This window comes from Anopheles stephensi, chromosome 3 (genome assembly GCF_013141755.1).
Source record: "Anopheles stephensi strain Indian chromosome 3, UCI_ANSTEP_V1.0, whole genome shotgun sequence".
Lineage (NCBI taxonomy): Eukaryota > Metazoa > Arthropoda > Insecta > Diptera > Culicidae > Anopheles > Anopheles stephensi.
The window spans coordinates 64645268-64662212 of NC_050203.1; the positions used below are offsets into that span (position 1 = coordinate 64645268).

The following is a 16945-nucleotide window of genomic DNA, read 5'->3' on the forward strand; positions in this document are numbered from 1 at the left end:
AACATCGAATCGAACATAGTGCTGTACTGCTCGCGCACTCGCTTCTGCGGTTGAAGGACGGTTCGGATGGAGCTTCCACACTCGGCGCATACGGTTAGGTTCATATCCGTGGGAGATTTTAGCAGAAACAGAAGCTGAAAGTTTAATTATAATTCTATTCTTTTATAGATAAAGAGTGCAGTTTTTCTAGATCCATTTAACTCATTTCCAGCGTGTAATTTTCTCTTAGTTTTCTACTCTTTCGGCTGCAATGATCATGTCTTGTATGTTGTATAAGAGCTTAAATATAATACACTTTATCACATTCAATACCGCACAAACGCGTTTCTTTGCGACCGCTGGAAGTTTGGTGCACAAACTGCATTTTAACGGTTTTGCAGTCGTTTTCAAAAGCCAGCACATTATGCTGTGAGTTTTGCAGGGGAAATGCCTTTTGACAGCGACCCACCAACTGACAGCAATGATGCAAAGCAATCAAAACAAACACCACAGCTAGCGAGTGGGAAAAATATCGACCATAATGTAATCGCGCTCGGTGTTGTTTTGTTAATTTAATCTTAATCATTACGAAGTTTTACGAAACGTGCCCGCTATCATGGATAGTGGTGACTGCTTTATCTAGTCAAACGAGTTCAAAGTTTATTGGGGTGTGAGAAGTGAAGCACACGATGAGTGAATCAGACCACCGTAGAAGAAATCCTTTCGCTGGGGACGACTCCGAAGGTCAGGATGCTGATGGCGAGAATATGGGCGAAGAGGTTCCTTCCGCGATGACGGAATCGTACAGTGAAATCGCCTACACCCATAACCTGTTCGCCGGTGGGGCGGCTGAAGAAACGGACGGTGGTGGCAGCAACGGCACCAACCAACCGGACGTATCGTCCTCGTCTTCATCCTCCTCTCAGACAAAGAAGCGACCCGATTCGTTGGTGTGTGATGGACGAAAAGGTGAGCTGCATGAATTTTAAGCTTCAGATACTGTGCAATGAAATAACCCTTTTCCCCTTTTTTTGAATGCCAGCCTCCTTTCCATACAATCTCGAAGGTACGGTGCGGGTGGACGGTAACATGACACACTTTGTGGCAGAAAACCTGGAGTACAAAATAAAGCTAGCCAGTCCGGTGACGGTGACGCGGAAAGATTCGTGCAATCTGTCCAGCTCCCGGCAAAGCACACCATCCGCCGCCACCGGTGGGCTTAGCGGGCTGAGCTTTGCGCCCGGTACGAGCGGTGCTAATTTATCGCTTCCTGGCAGTAGCAGTGGCGTTTACGGGCGAGGATCGGCACCGTACGGGAGTGCCGCTAATGCGGCCGCGTCGGGATCATCGGTCGATCCGAACGTGTTGAACGAAATCGAGCGCGAAGCACAGGCACTGGCCGCGTCGGTTGACAATTTGTCCGAAAGTTTGTGCAGCGTGCTGCATTCGATCTCCTCGATAACGGCGGACAATGTGGAGATTTACAAAAACTCCGTCACAAAGCTAACGGACTGTATGGACGGTAACATCAAGTGTATGTACACGATAATGGCCAAAGCGGAGGAAATTTCCAAAACGATCAAGCCGGCAGAAGCGCTAGCGGTAAGAATGTGAGTATGTCTACCTATTTTGTATGCAAAATCATTTAAAACTATACCCATAAGGATACTATTTTCATTGCAGACGTGAAATTAAAAGACTCGTCGACATGCTGGAAAGCAACCTTTAGTGTTCCGCGTCCTCGTAACTGAGACAGGCTTATGTTGCTGCTACAAACTAGCGAAAGGATGGTACATTCCACCAAATTCCGGTACTATATTACGAGAGATTATTTATTGGTATTAGTCCCACAGACAACCTGAAGGAAAAGAGACCCTTTCCTAGCCATCCATCGCCATGCGTCGGCCATCGCAAGGTGCAAAAATCCCTCCGTGCTATAACGCTATTAGCTTCTTACTGTCCCTACTTTTTTAACCAGAGAAAAAGTATTTTATTTATTATTTATGTTATAGAGGCTTGCGGTGTATGCTCCCCAATCGGCAAATAGTCGAAAGACAAATCGAAAAAAAACCCCTTTAAGCTTAATTTGTTTTAAAGAAAATCAGTAACACAAACTCTTATTCGCCATGAACAGCAACGGTCTTCTCGAGATCGCTTTAAATTCTGTTATTATTTTAAACAATCGACGACATAGAACACAAACGTAACACAAAACAAACGACATTTGCATAAGTTAGAGAATAAATATAACCGACAACCCCCAACACTTACAGTACATGACCAAAAGAATGGGAAATAACCGACCGAACAGGCGAAAGGTTATCCTCAACCTCCACTACTCAACAATGAAGGGAGGAATGCGCCCATTAAACACGCGCTCGATCTCTTCGGCCACCGCCAGACAGTGCCTATCACGGTTCCGGCTCGCCACAATCTGTATCCCGAGCGGCAAACCATCACCATCCAAGCCCAGCGGTACCTGGGTGGCCGGTACGTGCAGCACGTTGAACAGACACCAGTAGCTAAAGTTGTATACGTTTACGAACGCCGCATAATGGTACGGTGCCGTGTGCGTTGTGCTGTGATAAAACAGCACCCCATCGTCTCCGAGCAGTTCCGTTAGCTGCTGATCGCAGCAGCGCGTAAGCTCCTTAATTACGTCCTCCTTTTCCTGTGGCAGCAGCGTGTCCATTAGCGAGTAAATCGAAGCCATCGTGTACTCGCTCCGACCGGTAAGCTTTTTCGCTAGCTCTACCAACGGACTGAGCGGCTTCCCATTGCCCAACAGCGTCCCAAAGTTGGCCGGCTCCTGTGTCATCCAGTAGCGCCACATGTTGGTCGTCCGGTCGGTGCCGCTTAGCGTAACCCTTTGCACACCACCGGGCGCTAGCTGCGAGAAGTGCTCAACCACACGATCCATTGACTTTTGAAGCTGTGGCTGTACCGCACTGCACTTGATGTCGCCCGACTCGGCAATGTAAAAGTAGCGCAGCTTGCGCACATCCGTGGGTTCGTCGAAACGAAGGGCGAGAGACTTTTCCGGTCCAACGAGCACTTTCATCAGCGGTAGCAGATCCGTGGCGTAGCGTGTCATTGGACCGGCTACGACCATCGTCGATGGTTCCCGGCCCGTGCGCAAGGAACAGCCACGTGTGTTTATGATGCCGGTCGTTGGTTTATGACCATACACACCACAATAGAAAGCGGGCATACGGATCGAGCCTCCAATATCGGTTCCTGGGCAGGAAATGGAATAGAATATTGGTTGAGAAATGGCTTGTGCGGTGCAATGATTCCACCCCACCTTACCCAATCCGATCGGTGTTCCGCAAACCGCTAGGAGAGCCCCCTCGCCACCACTCGATCCTCCGACCGTGCGTCGATTGTCGTACGGATTGTTCGTCTGGCCGATAATATTGTTACGCGTTTCTTGCCTGCGGTGCGATACAAAACAAACATGAACACAGCCCGGAACGTGCAAAAACTGTAATTACCCCCCCCCCCCCCCTCCCCCCCCCCCATTACCATCGGTTGATTTCCGGTATGCTCGTTGTCGCGATGATAATTGCACCGGCCTCCTTCAACAACCGCACGCACTCGGCATCGTTGTTCGACCTGACCGTTCGCCGTGCGACGATACCCAGCGTGTGCAACCGGTCCTTGACCGCCGTGCTGTCTTTCGTCGTGAACGGCACACCGAGGAACGGTTTCGACGACAGCTCGGCCTCCCCGATCGCACCCTGCTGCAGCCGTTCGTCGATACGGCGTGCCTCGTCGAGTGCATCGATAAACGGACCGTCGAGCACGGCATTCACGAGCGGGTTGACCTCGTTGAGGCGATCGATAAAGGCACTGATTACGTCGTAGCAGGACACCTCCCGGGTGCGGATCATCCGCGCTAGCTCAACCGCACTGTACGTCACGATCATCCGCTTGCGCTGCAGCGTCGGGCAGCGCTGTTTGCTTGGGCCCCAGTACCACTTGAGACACGCGTACAGCAGCTTATCGATCACCAGATGGAGCAGGGTGAAGAAGTGCACCAGCAAGCGGTTTCGGGCCATGGCGAATTTGCGAATCTAGTGGTTCTTTGTGCAGGCACTGAAATCAGCACGGGTGGCAAAAAAAAATTCTCCTATCACATTTAGTCGGTGAAAGTTTTAATTTATGCGAATCGATCGCTGTTGGCGTATGTGCTGCTTATCGGTGTAATGTAATGAAAATAGCTACCTGATTGTTATCGACTGCTCACTGCTAATACCGGTGCTGCCAAGATAAAAAACCGTGTGAACCGTACCCGCTCGTACGAAACCAGGTAAGTGTACTTTCTCTCCCGTCTTGGACACTATTTTATGAAACAGACGTAAGCCTAGTGCGCGACGACGGCGGCGATCGGATCTTTCCAACAGGTTGCTGCTACAAATCCACACCACCACTAACACGCATGGCCCGCAGATGACTCGGCAGAGTGGATTCCTAAACTATGTACGGATATGTGCTTTTTTATCGTGTCGGTTGTGCGGTGCTGCTTGACGGCTCTACAAAAGGGGATCAGCTGTTTGTGTGCGTGAGTGTTTTCGATCGAAAGCTTCCGTCATGAACGTAAACAAATCCGAACTTATTGTTATGGGACTATGGGGAGAATGCATGGGCAGGGTGGACATTTTATTATTTTTTACATTATTTTCTACTAAATTTTAACTTAATACCAAAAAAAAAAGTATAGATATTTATAATTATATTTCTTAAAAAACTAAAAAAATATTACAAATAATCCCGGTGGAGGACAACAACAACAGATAGTCGATCCATTAGCAGCGCCATTCTTCACACGGCAGGACCGAGAATCAAATCGCGTACAGACCACCTTCTTGTACGCAGGACTGAATATTCTGCTGCGGGTAAAATCAAGTCAAGAAAAGCCAGAAATGGCAGACCGAGACCTTTTGAGGTTGTAGTTAGAACATGAAGGTAGAAGTGTCAAATCCAACCCCGATCATCTCGTATCCAAGAATGCCAGGAAGAATTTCAGAAATGCCAGGCTAAAATCGCTCGATCTTCATGATCCCTATACCGTTAGAGATAAAGAAGAAAAAAAAAAAATGCGATGAAATCAATTTTGCTTTTTCTGATACATCCAAACAATATTCTACAAAAATATTTCTACTCCTTCCCGAGTGGCTCTTCGGCATGGAACTGGGGCGTTGCTTTCTAAGATAAGATACTTCTCTATTGAAGCCATGGATTGCATTTTTAGTGGTGATTAATAGCGCTTTTTGTCCAAAAATTCTGGATTGCTGGACGTCTCTTCAGTCGAATGACGATGCTATGAGGAAAGATATTTTTCGTTCGATATTATCTGCCACTTATTCTGACAACTTAGTCACATAAGTAGGCGATGATTTTTGTTTACTAATGTCCATCTTATAGAAAATATTCTTTATCGTCTGGATGTGTGCTCTGACCCCTTGATTCAAGTCTTGTAAAGATTAAGCCATCAAGTAATAGAGCCTCGGATTTCTACATCAGTTTCTGCTACATTTTAAATTTAAATATTTCTTGACTCTTTCTTGACTTGACTTCGAGACAATTCCTTAGGACAAATCCATACATTGTAGTGTCATTGTTTGAAGAATTCCCGCAACCATTTCTCGGCAAATCAACCGATCAAAAACTTCACCCACCTTCATCATCAAATTTTCTCACTGGGATTTAACACTTTAAAATAGTACACCGACAGCGAGAGTTAAATGTTCGTTTCAACTTATCAGTACAAGGGTTTTTTTTATTATTTTTTTTAAATCACTATGCACAGTAGGTCTTAGGCACGTCGTCGTTTAAATAAATAATAATCGCTAGGTGTTTAATCTTCGGTAAGTATTTGTTTGCTTTGAAGCTACAATACAGTTAAAAAAAAACAAGGCAAGAGGCTGCTCCCGCTGCAGCCTCACAGCAATAATACTTTCTGTGTATCCGTGGTACCGGATCGTTCGCCATTGACTGAAAGCGTTCACTTTCCCCGTGTCTGCACTCAAACGTAGTACACGAACGTCCAGTAGAAAATGTTGAAGATCACAAACGCGATCGGGAAGACGAAGCGCGATCGTTTGTCGATCCAGATCGCTACCTCTTGCGGTGTCATCGTGGTCCAACCGTTCCCATTGACGTTGCTCGTTTGGCCGTCGATCTGTATCGTTACGGCTTCAGTCGGTGTTCGGTCGACGTCCGTCGTCGAAATGATGGGCAGCGTGGCACTGCTGGGACTCTTCTGAGGAATAGACTGGAAGAGCGAGAGAGAGAGAAACAATGGAGACCGTTATTGAAACTAACCTTCCACAATGCTGAACCTGTAGTACATACATGCACGGTAAGATAGTTGTTGAAGGAGTTGGCCGACACGGTAGTCGCGGAATCGGCCAGCGATGTGCAGGAATGAGATTTGTGCAGTCCGCTCATGTCCTTGCGGGCCGGGCGCGGTGTGATCGCTTGTTTCAGCACGTGCTTACTGTTGACCTTCTTCACCTCCACGTTACGCTTCCGGCGCCAGATCGTGTTGACGAAGGCAAACTCTACCAAGCTGCCGAAGATGAACCCGGTGCAGCCCAGGAACCAGATCTCGGACGCCTTGATGTAGCTGACCTTCGGGAGCGTTTTGCCCTGGGCCGAGGCCAGTGTGATGAACGTCAGCATGGTGCTTGTGCCGAGCGTGATGCGCGGTGCCGACTGGTCGGCCTGCAACCAGAACGTTACCCACGAGATGGCGACCAACATGATCGATGGGATGAAGTAGTCCATCATGTAGAAGCCCATTTCGCGTGCCAGATGGACGGTGAAGCTGAGCGAGCTGTAGTTGCCAGCTGTGGGAAAAAAGGGCCGGGTATTAGCTGGATGCTGATCATCGCCAAACATACGATCAACTTACCAAATGCACCGTGGCGCAAGTCGCTAAGATCTGCATTAATGACTGTTTCGTTGGTGAACATCTCCAGCAGCACGTACTCGGTGAGATGTAGCTCCGGTGCTAGCGTTACAGGGGATTTGTGTTCCCATAGCAACACCAAGTCATCCTCATTGTACATCCCTACATGAACAAAATATCCAACAAAAAACATCAAATCGATCCTTCCTAGCAACGATCGTCGAAACCCGCTACTTACAACTCTCCAGCACCGTTGAACAGTGCTGCTCATCGAACGGGAACTTCTGCAGGTTCATCCAGCAGTACAGCGTGGCACTGATGCGCGTCGACACGATCACCGTACCGTCGGGTGAGATCGAGGTGAGAATATCCTTTTCGGCCGTGCCCAGTATGTCGGAACTGCGCTCGTTCGCGAGGAAGACGTGAGGCACCCAGAGCAAATCGCGCAACGACTGTTCGCCCATGATGGGTTTCGTCCGGTTTGGGGCTACCTCTCGGAATACTAATCGTGGATCGACGTAGCGGAACTGTAGCAGGGCGTGAATTTTAAATTGCTGTTTTCGGGACGAATAAAAGGTGTCAGTTGTGAATGTTCAATTGAGCCGGAAATAGGAAAGGTTTTGTACGGGGCTTACCAAATCGTGAGCTTCTAAGTTTTGCATGAAGTATATGTAGGCCCGGGCGTACACTTTGACCGGTCCATTTGTACCGTTAACCGATTCTGGAAAGATGACAAGGAATTGTTTGAGTGTTGTGGGTCTTGTTAAACTATTCCGCGGCTCCCATTTTACCTCGCTTAGGACGCTCCAACCGATCGTATCGACAGACGTGCGTTAATCGCGTAAGAAGTTGCGTCTGTGATAGGTGATCCGCTCCTTCCAGCGTGGGACAGTCGGAGTCTCTGTAAGAGAGTAGTTTAAAAATATTTTACTAAAATGCATAATCCTTACTTAAATTATCTATCGAATCGCATTCGAAAACCTATAAATAGTCGCATGACCCCATCCACTGCAAGTGCACCGGAGAAACCGTCCGTGACCGACAGAGTCTACTTGGTGTTTGCTTGATCAACAATCACGGCACCAGGACGTGATGCAAAATTGCGCAAGACCAAACATTATCATCATCAACGATCAACAAGCCCGGTGTATAGGATAGCACAAGCATTAAGATGAGCTGTGGGTTTGCTTGTGCTAAGAAATAAAGTGACTACATACATAGGCTTCATTGCCTTACCATCAACAACCAGTCTACCGCCTCCATGGCCTTGCTCATTTCTTCACTAATGGGTTAATAAAGTGGGACCCCACACAGGAGCGCAGGAGTTGTCTGGGGTGCGCTCGCTCGCTCGTTCAAGAACCACGGGCGGGCCACAAGATAAATGTGGCTTTGATGTGGTTTCCAAACGTAACCAACCGAAACGGAATCGTGTCGCGCTACACTAAACGGTGAACCATGAACCCCGTAACGGTGGCATCATGCGGAAGTTTTGTCGGGTGCGCCTTTCGTTCTTTGGAAGATGTTCCACCGATCTGATCACCATCATTACACCAGACAGTGATTTTAAGGGGGAGTTCTTCTTTTGAGGCGCACCGTAAAACTGAATTTAGACGGATTAGAGCTAACGGAAGCAAATGACACCTTTCGGAGCGGCTTCATCGCTGTCCTTAAACTTCTGTTGCAGACACTGAATGGTGGTGGTTGAAGGTTGAGCGGTGTAAATAGCTTCGCGAATGTATGTTAGACTAAGCTTTCCAAGTATTTTCCGTATTCCAGTATTTTTTCCCATTTTCAGGGTTTTTTTAAAACTATTTTTAGGTTTAACTATTTTTTATTCAAAAACATCAACGTCCCGCTGTATTAATGAGTTTATCTCTAGCTGGGGTTGCTGGGTCAGTCCAAAGTATTCAATTATTTATTTTTTTCATTTTAAAAAAGCAGCTAAAAAAATATTTTATACTTCAGCGTGACAAATTCTTGAAGAAAGATCAGCTGATAGCGATCCATAGAACCATAATGATAACATGAATATTCTTCCCACTAAAAATTATATATTGGCCGATAAACTGTTTACTTTATAATTATAATTTATTCATTTTTAATATTTAAGTTTTTATATCTTTTAGAACAAAACTAACAAAAAATAAATAAATTATAATTATTTTTCACAATTTTGGAGGATTTTTTAAATTTATTAATAGTTTGTTGGATACAATTAAATGCATTAAAACTAGACTGTAAAAGATTCAAACTTAATGTAATTTTTTAAAATATAAGGTTTGAAATAAATTGTTTAAATTAAGAACGTTAATAAGTTTTAAAAACTCTGCACAAAAGAATTTCTATTCCGAAATAAGGGTTCGTCGCTTAAAACTATAGGTTGAAGTCTATTGATTTACTCTGACGCAGTGAATCGATGCTGCCCGTACCTCGTACATCGCGGTTATGCAGATCATTCGCTGTAAATTCAAATTGAGTTCCACGACAAAAAATGTCATAAAATTGTTACTTAATAGGTTAAAAATAGATAAGTGTTTTGTTTGAATTTTGAAAATTTTAGAATAAAAAACTAATTCGTGCTTTATATTTTATCATTTAATAATGGTACTCATGTTAATTTAGGAAGTATTTTTATTTTATTATAAAATGTATTTAAAACCTTAAACGAATGCAAAGAGATTACCAATTTCTTTTTCCACGCGTTTAAACCTACCGCAAAACCTTCCGATGGAATTCACATTCGTTGCGTTACTCCTCTATTTACTTTTCTCGCTACCACCCTTTACGCCCGCACCCGCCGATTCGTCGACGGGCAAGTTTTACGATTAGACGTGTCCGTGGCTTAATTGCATCATGAGTTGTAATTTAATTTACGACCAATGCTCGCAACGCATCTAAAAGCAGGTTTAGACGAACCGCCGGGAGGTTAAATCGGTTCCCCTGCAAACGAATGCGTTCCTCCCAAAGGACACACAATCACGGTGGTGGATAGGAGATAAAATTACAATTAATTTGTTGTGTTCGATTAAGCAATAAGGTTAACGACACCTGCGGCTGTAAGGCATGTGCCGATCTGCAGCGATTGAATTACTTCGCCTTCAAAACTGATGCCCAAGATCAAGGACTCGCGGACTCACTGTACGGAGGCCTCAAAGTCTGCCGCGTTTAATTGTGACGTATGCTTGGGTGGTGGTTGTCGCCAGACTTTTGGGAGAAGACAACGCAACGGATGCATTTAATATGCATCGTCGTACTGCAGGTCGCAGTACGGTGGCGGCGGTTGTGTGCAAGGTTCTTGCCTCGGAGGCGATTAAACCTACCAGCAGCAGTCGTTTAGCTGGCCATGATGTTTCGGCGTAGTTACGCACCTCCGGGGGAGGAGGAGTAGGTGGCAAGGAAGTGAGAGAGAGGTATGGGAGGGTAGAAACGTGGCCGACACGTTTTCATAAATTTGGTCGATTTGTATGCATCGCAAAATCGCACCCCGGCGAGGCATCGTGAACGTGAACCACCCCGCAGCAATAGGGAAGTAATTGGAAGCTGTCGATAGCGATTTACTGTTTTTTATCCCTTCCTTCCTTCTCTCCTTTTTCCACCCCCCAGACCCCGGTGGTGTCCTTCCGCCGTGCTCGTTGGTCTGTGTGCCCGAACGTTATAAAGTCATCGGCGGTGCTGAAATAACTGCTAGTGACACTCATTAATGGTACAATTTTTTTTTCGATGCCGTTTTAAATAGCTGTTAACCGCCAACGTAGTATGCGTAATTAACCGTTCGGTGCAGATGTGATCGTAGTTTTGCTTTGTAATTGAGTGATCATGTACGATGTAAAATGTTCATATGTATTTTTTTTAAACTATTTAATTATCTACATGCACTTGATCATCAATTATTGGCATAATGACACATTTTAGGAGATAGCTTTTAAAGTAAATAACGGAACGATGAGGTTAAACGGTAAGGCTCTCCGAAGGCCAAGGAGTGACCAGTATTGACTATCAATAACCAGTATTGACTTACAATAAGTGGAAGGATAATAACCTCAAAATGCTGCAGCTCATAACGCATATCGCGCTCCGTAGGGCTTATCATGTAATGAGAATGCTACCAAACTACCCGTAAAGGCTAATGGAATAATGGATTACGATGTGCACGTAAGATGATCTAATGGAATCGCCAACCATCCAACAGGAAAGGTCTACATTAATGTTTGATAGCAGTTTAAAAGACTTTTGCGGATAATAAGGAAAAACTCAAGGAAGATAATCATCAAATGATTATTTAATTCGTTTTTTTACAAATGCATCAGCTTATTATTTGATCATCAATCAATCATAGACCTGATGAATGATCAAAGTTTGGTTTATATTCAGGTATTAATTGCTAGTGCCACTGTTACTGTGCCTTTGTCCTGCAAGGGTTAACAGCTACTTGAGTTTCACTTTCATTAGATCGCACACATGGCAGGGTTCAGCTGAACCGGTACCGCTCAGCGATAGCTCGATAAGCTCCCTCGGTAGGTAAGCCCCGCTTCGCAATTTTATCCTTTATCTAACAAACGAGATTTAAATCTTCCTGCCTTTACCCCGTTCCTTGTATAGCAACGTTACGCCAAACGTTAGGCAGAGCGAGAGGCTTGCGCGTTATTAAAATGCTTTGCCAATTACAGCAAATGGCTATTTACATTTCACGAACGCAGGGGGGCGCAGCTTACTCACAGCCTCCCAGCAGCCGGACAAACATGTGTCGCACGTGATTTATCCGTTCCAACACGTACCAGTAACGTGTGCAAGCGGAGCGTGCCGCAAAGAACGTCTCCTCCTCCTCCTCCTCGTTCGATTTGGCCATCAAGGCCTTGGGTAGTAAAATTTAAAGGAAAAATATGTAGCCAATCACAGCTAGCATCTTCTACCGTGGCGGCTCTTCGATCGAAATAATTCGATCTGCAAGCCGATCTTCATAGCACATCCGCCCAAACCAGTTTTTGGCCTTGGTTTCTTGTGTTTGCACAGTATCTTGAAATGGGAAGCAATAAATGGAGGGTTTTAGAATTTTTGAGGATGCTGGATGAAGGTTAAACGGTGTGTTTTCCCATTATTCCCACGGTTCTTCATTCTGTTTGGTTGCTTTTCGTGATTCTTTTTGCCAACACAGGATGTGGCGTCTTATAATAACGAATGCGGGGTTCGTTTTGGAGATCGTTGCTGTTTTTTTCTTCCTAAAACAGGTCAAAATAAACTAATATGCTTTTAGCACCCAAACGAAGCGATATAAAGCTTACTTCACGTGCTCCATATTAAGTGATATAGTTAATGAGTCGAACAACGGAAACAACTATCTGCACGTAATCACGTTCGTTGCTTCACACTCGCAACCGTACGAGGGGATGGCGCTCAATTGTTGGCACGATTTGTCAATTACTGCAAGCGTCACATGGGATCGTAAGGTTCCGAAATTAGTCAGAAACCGTTTGCTTGGAGAAGAAAACAAAAGGTGCTCACTTACGATCCATCTTTGAGATAGGTGTAGATGGGGGAAGATAGGTTGTACTCTTCTATTTAATTCTAAATATTTTCTTAAATGAACAAACAATATAAAGTCTCTTACGTGTCTCTCCAACAATGCGATGTTCGTTGTCTAATTTGAAGAGGAAAAATATAGAACACCAAAACAAGATAAGCGCACGGTTGCGACACGATCACGATCAAGATATTTGCAATCGCACAGCTTCTTGCGTTAATGGAGTTCCTGTGTTCACCGTCCCCCTCTGTGTATGGGGCTGTGATACGGTTGATAAAATCGTTCCACCAATAAAGCACACCATTTAATAAACGCAAAACGCTCGTTTCGGAACAGAATGCACCGATAGACATCGTCGTCGTCATGTGGGCGAGCAAAGGACCGGCAAACCGCAGCGAATCTAATGAAGTAGCGGCTCGATACCCCACCGCAACAACAGTGCGTGCGTCTCAGGGCGCCAACAAAATGCGTTCAATGTCGTACGCGGCATTGAACTTGTCATGTCCACACGGCTCCATCATCCGGGCACACCGGTTGCAATGGTGTGCAGCCATTTTACAGTTTCCTTTGGGGCGGTTGCCAGGAAGTCCGCCGGTGGACGACGGACACGAACGCATACGGTACGTTTCGTGGGCTTGCTATATGCACTTTGAACCGGTTTCGGATTTTCTTCGAGTGGTTTCTAGCTGGGCCCGGGGGGAGGTACTAGGGTTCCTCTACGAGATGGGTGGTGGTCCGATGGATTTATTCTTCTCGGTCTGAACTGTGAACCTGTTTCTGTGTGATTGAATGCACAGTTTTAAGCGAAAACTGATGAGCATGTTTTTTTTTCCCCATCTAGGAACTATAATGTCGAAAGGTCGGCTTGTACCAAGACCAATTCCTGATGATCGTTAATAGTGCGATCACGTAAACACGACATGAAGTCGACTTGTTTTGGCTGTCAAAACATCCGCCAACCACCATCATCTGTCATCGAACGCAAACATCTACTGGCAAGTGCCTACTACGATCCTGAAACGGCTGTCATGCACATCGACACGCCTGGATGCATTTCCAAGTGGTGTATCGTACACAATACAGCGGCGTATACGGTAGCCCGACCATTTCAATAGCGTTTGTTGACATCGACGGTCAATTGTCCGACGGCTGTCAGTGGCAGCTTGTCTCTAGCGAACGCATTAGCGCTTTAGCCCTGTCAATACATGATTAATCAAGCTAAATCGGATCTTGCGTTGCCACCACCTCAGTGTGGGCCTGCCCGTGGGATAGAAGATAAAAATATTTTCTCCGTACGTGCTCGCGTGGGGTTTAGCTGCGAAACACACCTAGCACACGGAGCGTCTTATCGGAGGAAGATGTGAATCCTTCCTCTTATTCTACAGCACCCGCTCATAGACCAGCACACAGACAGATGTATCATAATGTGACGCTTTGTGAGCACTTGCTGCTATTTACCAACTGCATCCATCGTCGTTGTTGAGATAAAATGTCCACACACTGGCACCGCGCGCAAAGGAACACACTGCTACGGATTGACAAACCCGGGTGCCCGAAGTAAATATGGTGCACAACGCCAGCGGCCTTCTGCCCACACAATGTTCGGAGATTTTATGCCGGAATGTACATGTGTGGCAGTGTGGTGAATTATACAGGGGTATCCCTTCAACTTTTCGACATGTACCTCGATATTTTTCGACATGTCTCGAGGGTAAATACCCTTCCCCGAGATGTTGTGTCTCATCCGAGAAACCTCGGAACAAATCTAAACATTCTTGGGAAACCACCAGTGACCAGTTGTTGGACAAATTCAAACTTGAATGGGAAAGCACTACAAACAGCGTCTGGATACTCTGTGAGATTGCGCAACCTGTGCCCACCTTAATCATGGTTTTATCTTTAATCTGCACTTCCGGCTACTGGAAACTGGTCATGAGCTGGATGATAATGATGTTCCTTTTTTGGGAGTTGGCATCATAAACTTACTCTTACTTGTTGTAGAACCAGCCGCAAAAACACGTGACTCACAAAGTGACTTCCAGCAGTTCTTCTTGCTGTAATCCCACCTTTTACTACTTAATTATAACGTCCCAAGCAATAACACGACCCGTGCGATTAGTGGTCAATTTTTTTAAATTAATAAACATCAAACTAACCATCAGCATCGATTTTAATGGCGCTTGTAACACTTGCCATCATTAAGCCGCTTGTGTTTTTTCTTCTTCTACTTACTTGCTGCTTGATTTAGCATCCGGCCGATGATCGTCCGTCGCGTTAACGTGCAAGATGTCAGCCTCCACGGTAGCCGGCGGTAGCAGCAGCTTCTGGATCTCCTCCGGCGACATTGTACGTTCGGTGGTGGACGTTCCTTCCGATGGTACCGCCAACGTGGTTGTGCTCGTACTGGAGCTACTGTCCACAGGAACGAAGGACACTGGTGATGTTTCGGTGGGCGGTTTTGTGGCAGAATACGACACCGTACTACCGAGCTGGTTCAGATCGACCAATTCCGTTTCGTTGAGCAACGGTTCCCGTGGTGACGATGGTGGCGTCATACTGACGGTGGCGTCTGCCGTCACCGCACCCTCATCAGCAGCACCACCCCCATCAGTAGCAGCCACACTGTTTTGCGCTATCACGGCCGTTACAAATGCGCACAGGCACACCAGAAACACGTACGCCGTCGTGGCTGCCCGGCCCGGAGAATGCATCTTTGTCTTGGCGAGCGTGGCGTGAGGAATTGCTCTAGTGCGCCCACCCACACACACACACACACACACCCACTTATCGGTAAACTTTAGCGACCGATATCGATCGATAAGCGTTTGGTGCTTACTTGCTATGCTGACTATGCACTCGGACTGACCACCGAGATGAACCGAGGTGAGCCCTAAGGAACGTTTTTTGCTTGGTGAAGGATACCCGAAGGACCACTTCGAACAGAGCGTGGCCGGAGGGAAGTTAAAATCACATAACGTTGTGTAATGGCGTTGCTTTAATCGATCATCGCGCGATCACTCCTCGGATCAATCGATCCTTCCAGAACCTTTAACCTTGTTACCTGCCCGGTTTTTTTTGTTCGAGCTCGACAATTCGCCCCGGTTCACAGCGATACGACTCGGAACTTGTGGATCACCAGCAGAAGGCACACGAGGCGGCAAAACCAGCATGAACGGTTGATACTTCAAGTACCGAACCACTGTGAAGCACTTGCGAGTAGTTTACACTCCTATTTCCTATTGCCAGACTTTCGCGCCACAACGCAATGCACTTCCGTTTGCCTTTTTTTGTTTCGATTAAATATATTCTCAGCACAGCACTTCACCCACTGGGACACTTTATCTGTAAGCGAACAGCCCGGTTGCGTTCGTTCTGCACGTGATCGAGTCGGATCGCAGGGTTTCGGTTCACGCGCGGAGCCTTTGCTTTACTTACTGTTCGACCGCGAGCCGCGAGCAACTGATTATATCCGAGCCGCAGTGGTTGCGAGTTCGCGTCTTCGTCGGGTCGCGCTCTGTAGGTTGCGAACTTAGTGCGCGTGTGTGTATGTGAGGCGTTGCGTGTGCCAACGAACCAGCTAAGGTCGCCCAGGGTGGGATACCGTGTGGCAAGGGAGGATGCTACTCCTGTTGTATGATAATGCTGCTGCTGGCGATGACGTCGTCGCAGTCGAAAGAGCTGCTGCGACCAGGACCCGAGCCTACGCAACGCGACTCGCAAGTGTTCGGCGCACCGTGGATGCTGCGCCTTCGGCTTCCGGCTCACGATCACCACCGCGTGCGTTTGTCGGTACCTTTGATAGTTAGTTGGGGGTTTGTTCTAGCGCAACATGCATTAAAGAGAGTGATTTTTGTGTACTTTTGTGGACCCGTGGTAGTTTCGTTGTGATTTAGTTTATTACTTAGTTAAAAATGTCCTAATTAAATCAACTTTTACGCGACTTTTGAAAGGCGATTATAATTTGACAGCGGTTTAATAGCTTGCAGCTGAATGCACCAATCAATTTAAGTAGTCAGCTTGTGCAAGCGACGCAAAAGATCGACTGAGGAGTGCTAAAAAGCGTAACTTTTATTTGCGGTATTTGTGCTCTTTATACCGTTCAGATGGTTGTACGATCGTTTGTGTTTAATTTTTATTTCAAGAACCTTTAATATTGTATTTTGTAACGGCACTGAGAAGTACTAGTAATACTTTTTTGATAAATTTTAAATTGTAGAAAGAGAATAAGCAATCGGTTTTCGTAGTGCTTAATTAGTTTAAAAAAGACTTAACTTGATTCCAATGATTTGTCATTCGATGCTCTAGTCCTAGTCCTAGTGGGTTGACCCAGCGATTTACCTAATGGCTCACTGTAATGTTTTTTTGTTGTTTTTTAATCGATAGGAACGGAACACATTTAACAGGGTGTATGATCATGATCATGATCACCCTACACTTTACATCCTTTATCGGTTGGTGGCTTACTCGTTGTGAAACATAAATTCAGATGTCAGAGCATCCATCTAAACGGCGCAGAATACCATGAAGAAGAT

The 16945-nt window shown here is 46.0% G+C and overlaps 4 protein-coding genes across 7 annotated transcripts; 2 read left to right on the plus strand and 2 right to left on the minus strand.

Moving 5' to 3' along the window:
• The first annotated feature begins 464 nt into the window (after positions 1-464).
• LOC118511658 (BLOC-1-related complex subunit 6) lies at positions 465-2254 on the plus strand. Of its 2 annotated transcripts, none has more exons than XM_036055004.1 (3): positions 465-948; positions 1022-1589; positions 1663-2254. In XM_036055004.1, exons 1-3 carry the CDS (start codon positions 669-671, stop codon positions 1706-1708), a joined length of 894 nt encoding a protein of 297 aa, XP_035910897.1. In that variant the 5' UTR covers positions 465-668; the 3' UTR covers positions 1709-2254. The 2 variants fall into 2 exon arrangements, with proteins under 2 accessions (XP_035910897.1, XP_035910898.1); XM_036055005.1 differs by having other exon boundaries at positions 469-948; positions 1644-2243.
• On the minus strand, positions 1791-4513 carry LOC118511644 (fatty-acid amide hydrolase 2). Of its 3 annotated transcripts, none has more exons than XM_036054969.1 (4): positions 4207-4513; positions 3505-4077; positions 3289-3413; positions 1791-3216 (listed from the first exon to the last, which is right to left on the minus strand). In XM_036054969.1, the coding sequence occupies exons 2-4, from the start codon at positions 4038-4040 to the stop codon at positions 2315-2317; spliced, it is 1563 nt and encodes a 520-aa protein (XP_035910862.1). In that variant the 5' UTR covers positions 4041-4077; positions 4207-4513; the 3' UTR covers positions 1791-2314. The 3 variants fall into 3 exon arrangements, with proteins under 3 accessions (XP_035910862.1, XP_035910864.1, XP_035910863.1); XM_036054971.1 differs by having other exon boundaries at positions 1794-3216; positions 3505-4111; positions 4207-4499; XM_036054970.1 differs by having other exon boundaries at positions 1794-3216; positions 3505-4087; positions 4205-4499.
• Positions 4514-5722: 1209 nt separating this feature from the next.
• Positions 5723-15869, minus strand: LOC118511642 (pH-sensitive chloride channel 2). The gene is made up of 7 exons (XM_036054966.1): positions 14646-15869; positions 7687-7796; positions 7531-7616; positions 7134-7449; positions 6899-7057; positions 6337-6833; positions 5723-6256 (listed from the first exon to the last, which is right to left on the minus strand). Exons 1-7 carry the CDS (start codon positions 15122-15124, stop codon positions 6008-6010), a joined length of 1896 nt encoding a protein of 631 aa, XP_035910859.1. The 5' UTR covers positions 15125-15869; the 3' UTR covers positions 5723-6007.
• Positions 12770-13483, plus strand: LOC118511666. The gene is made up of 2 exons (XM_036055018.1): positions 12770-13033; positions 13255-13483. Exons 1-2 carry the CDS (start codon positions 12777-12779, stop codon positions 13298-13300), a joined length of 303 nt encoding a protein of 100 aa, XP_035910911.1. The 5' UTR covers positions 12770-12776; the 3' UTR covers positions 13301-13483.
• Positions 15870-16945: the final 1076 nt, after the last annotated feature.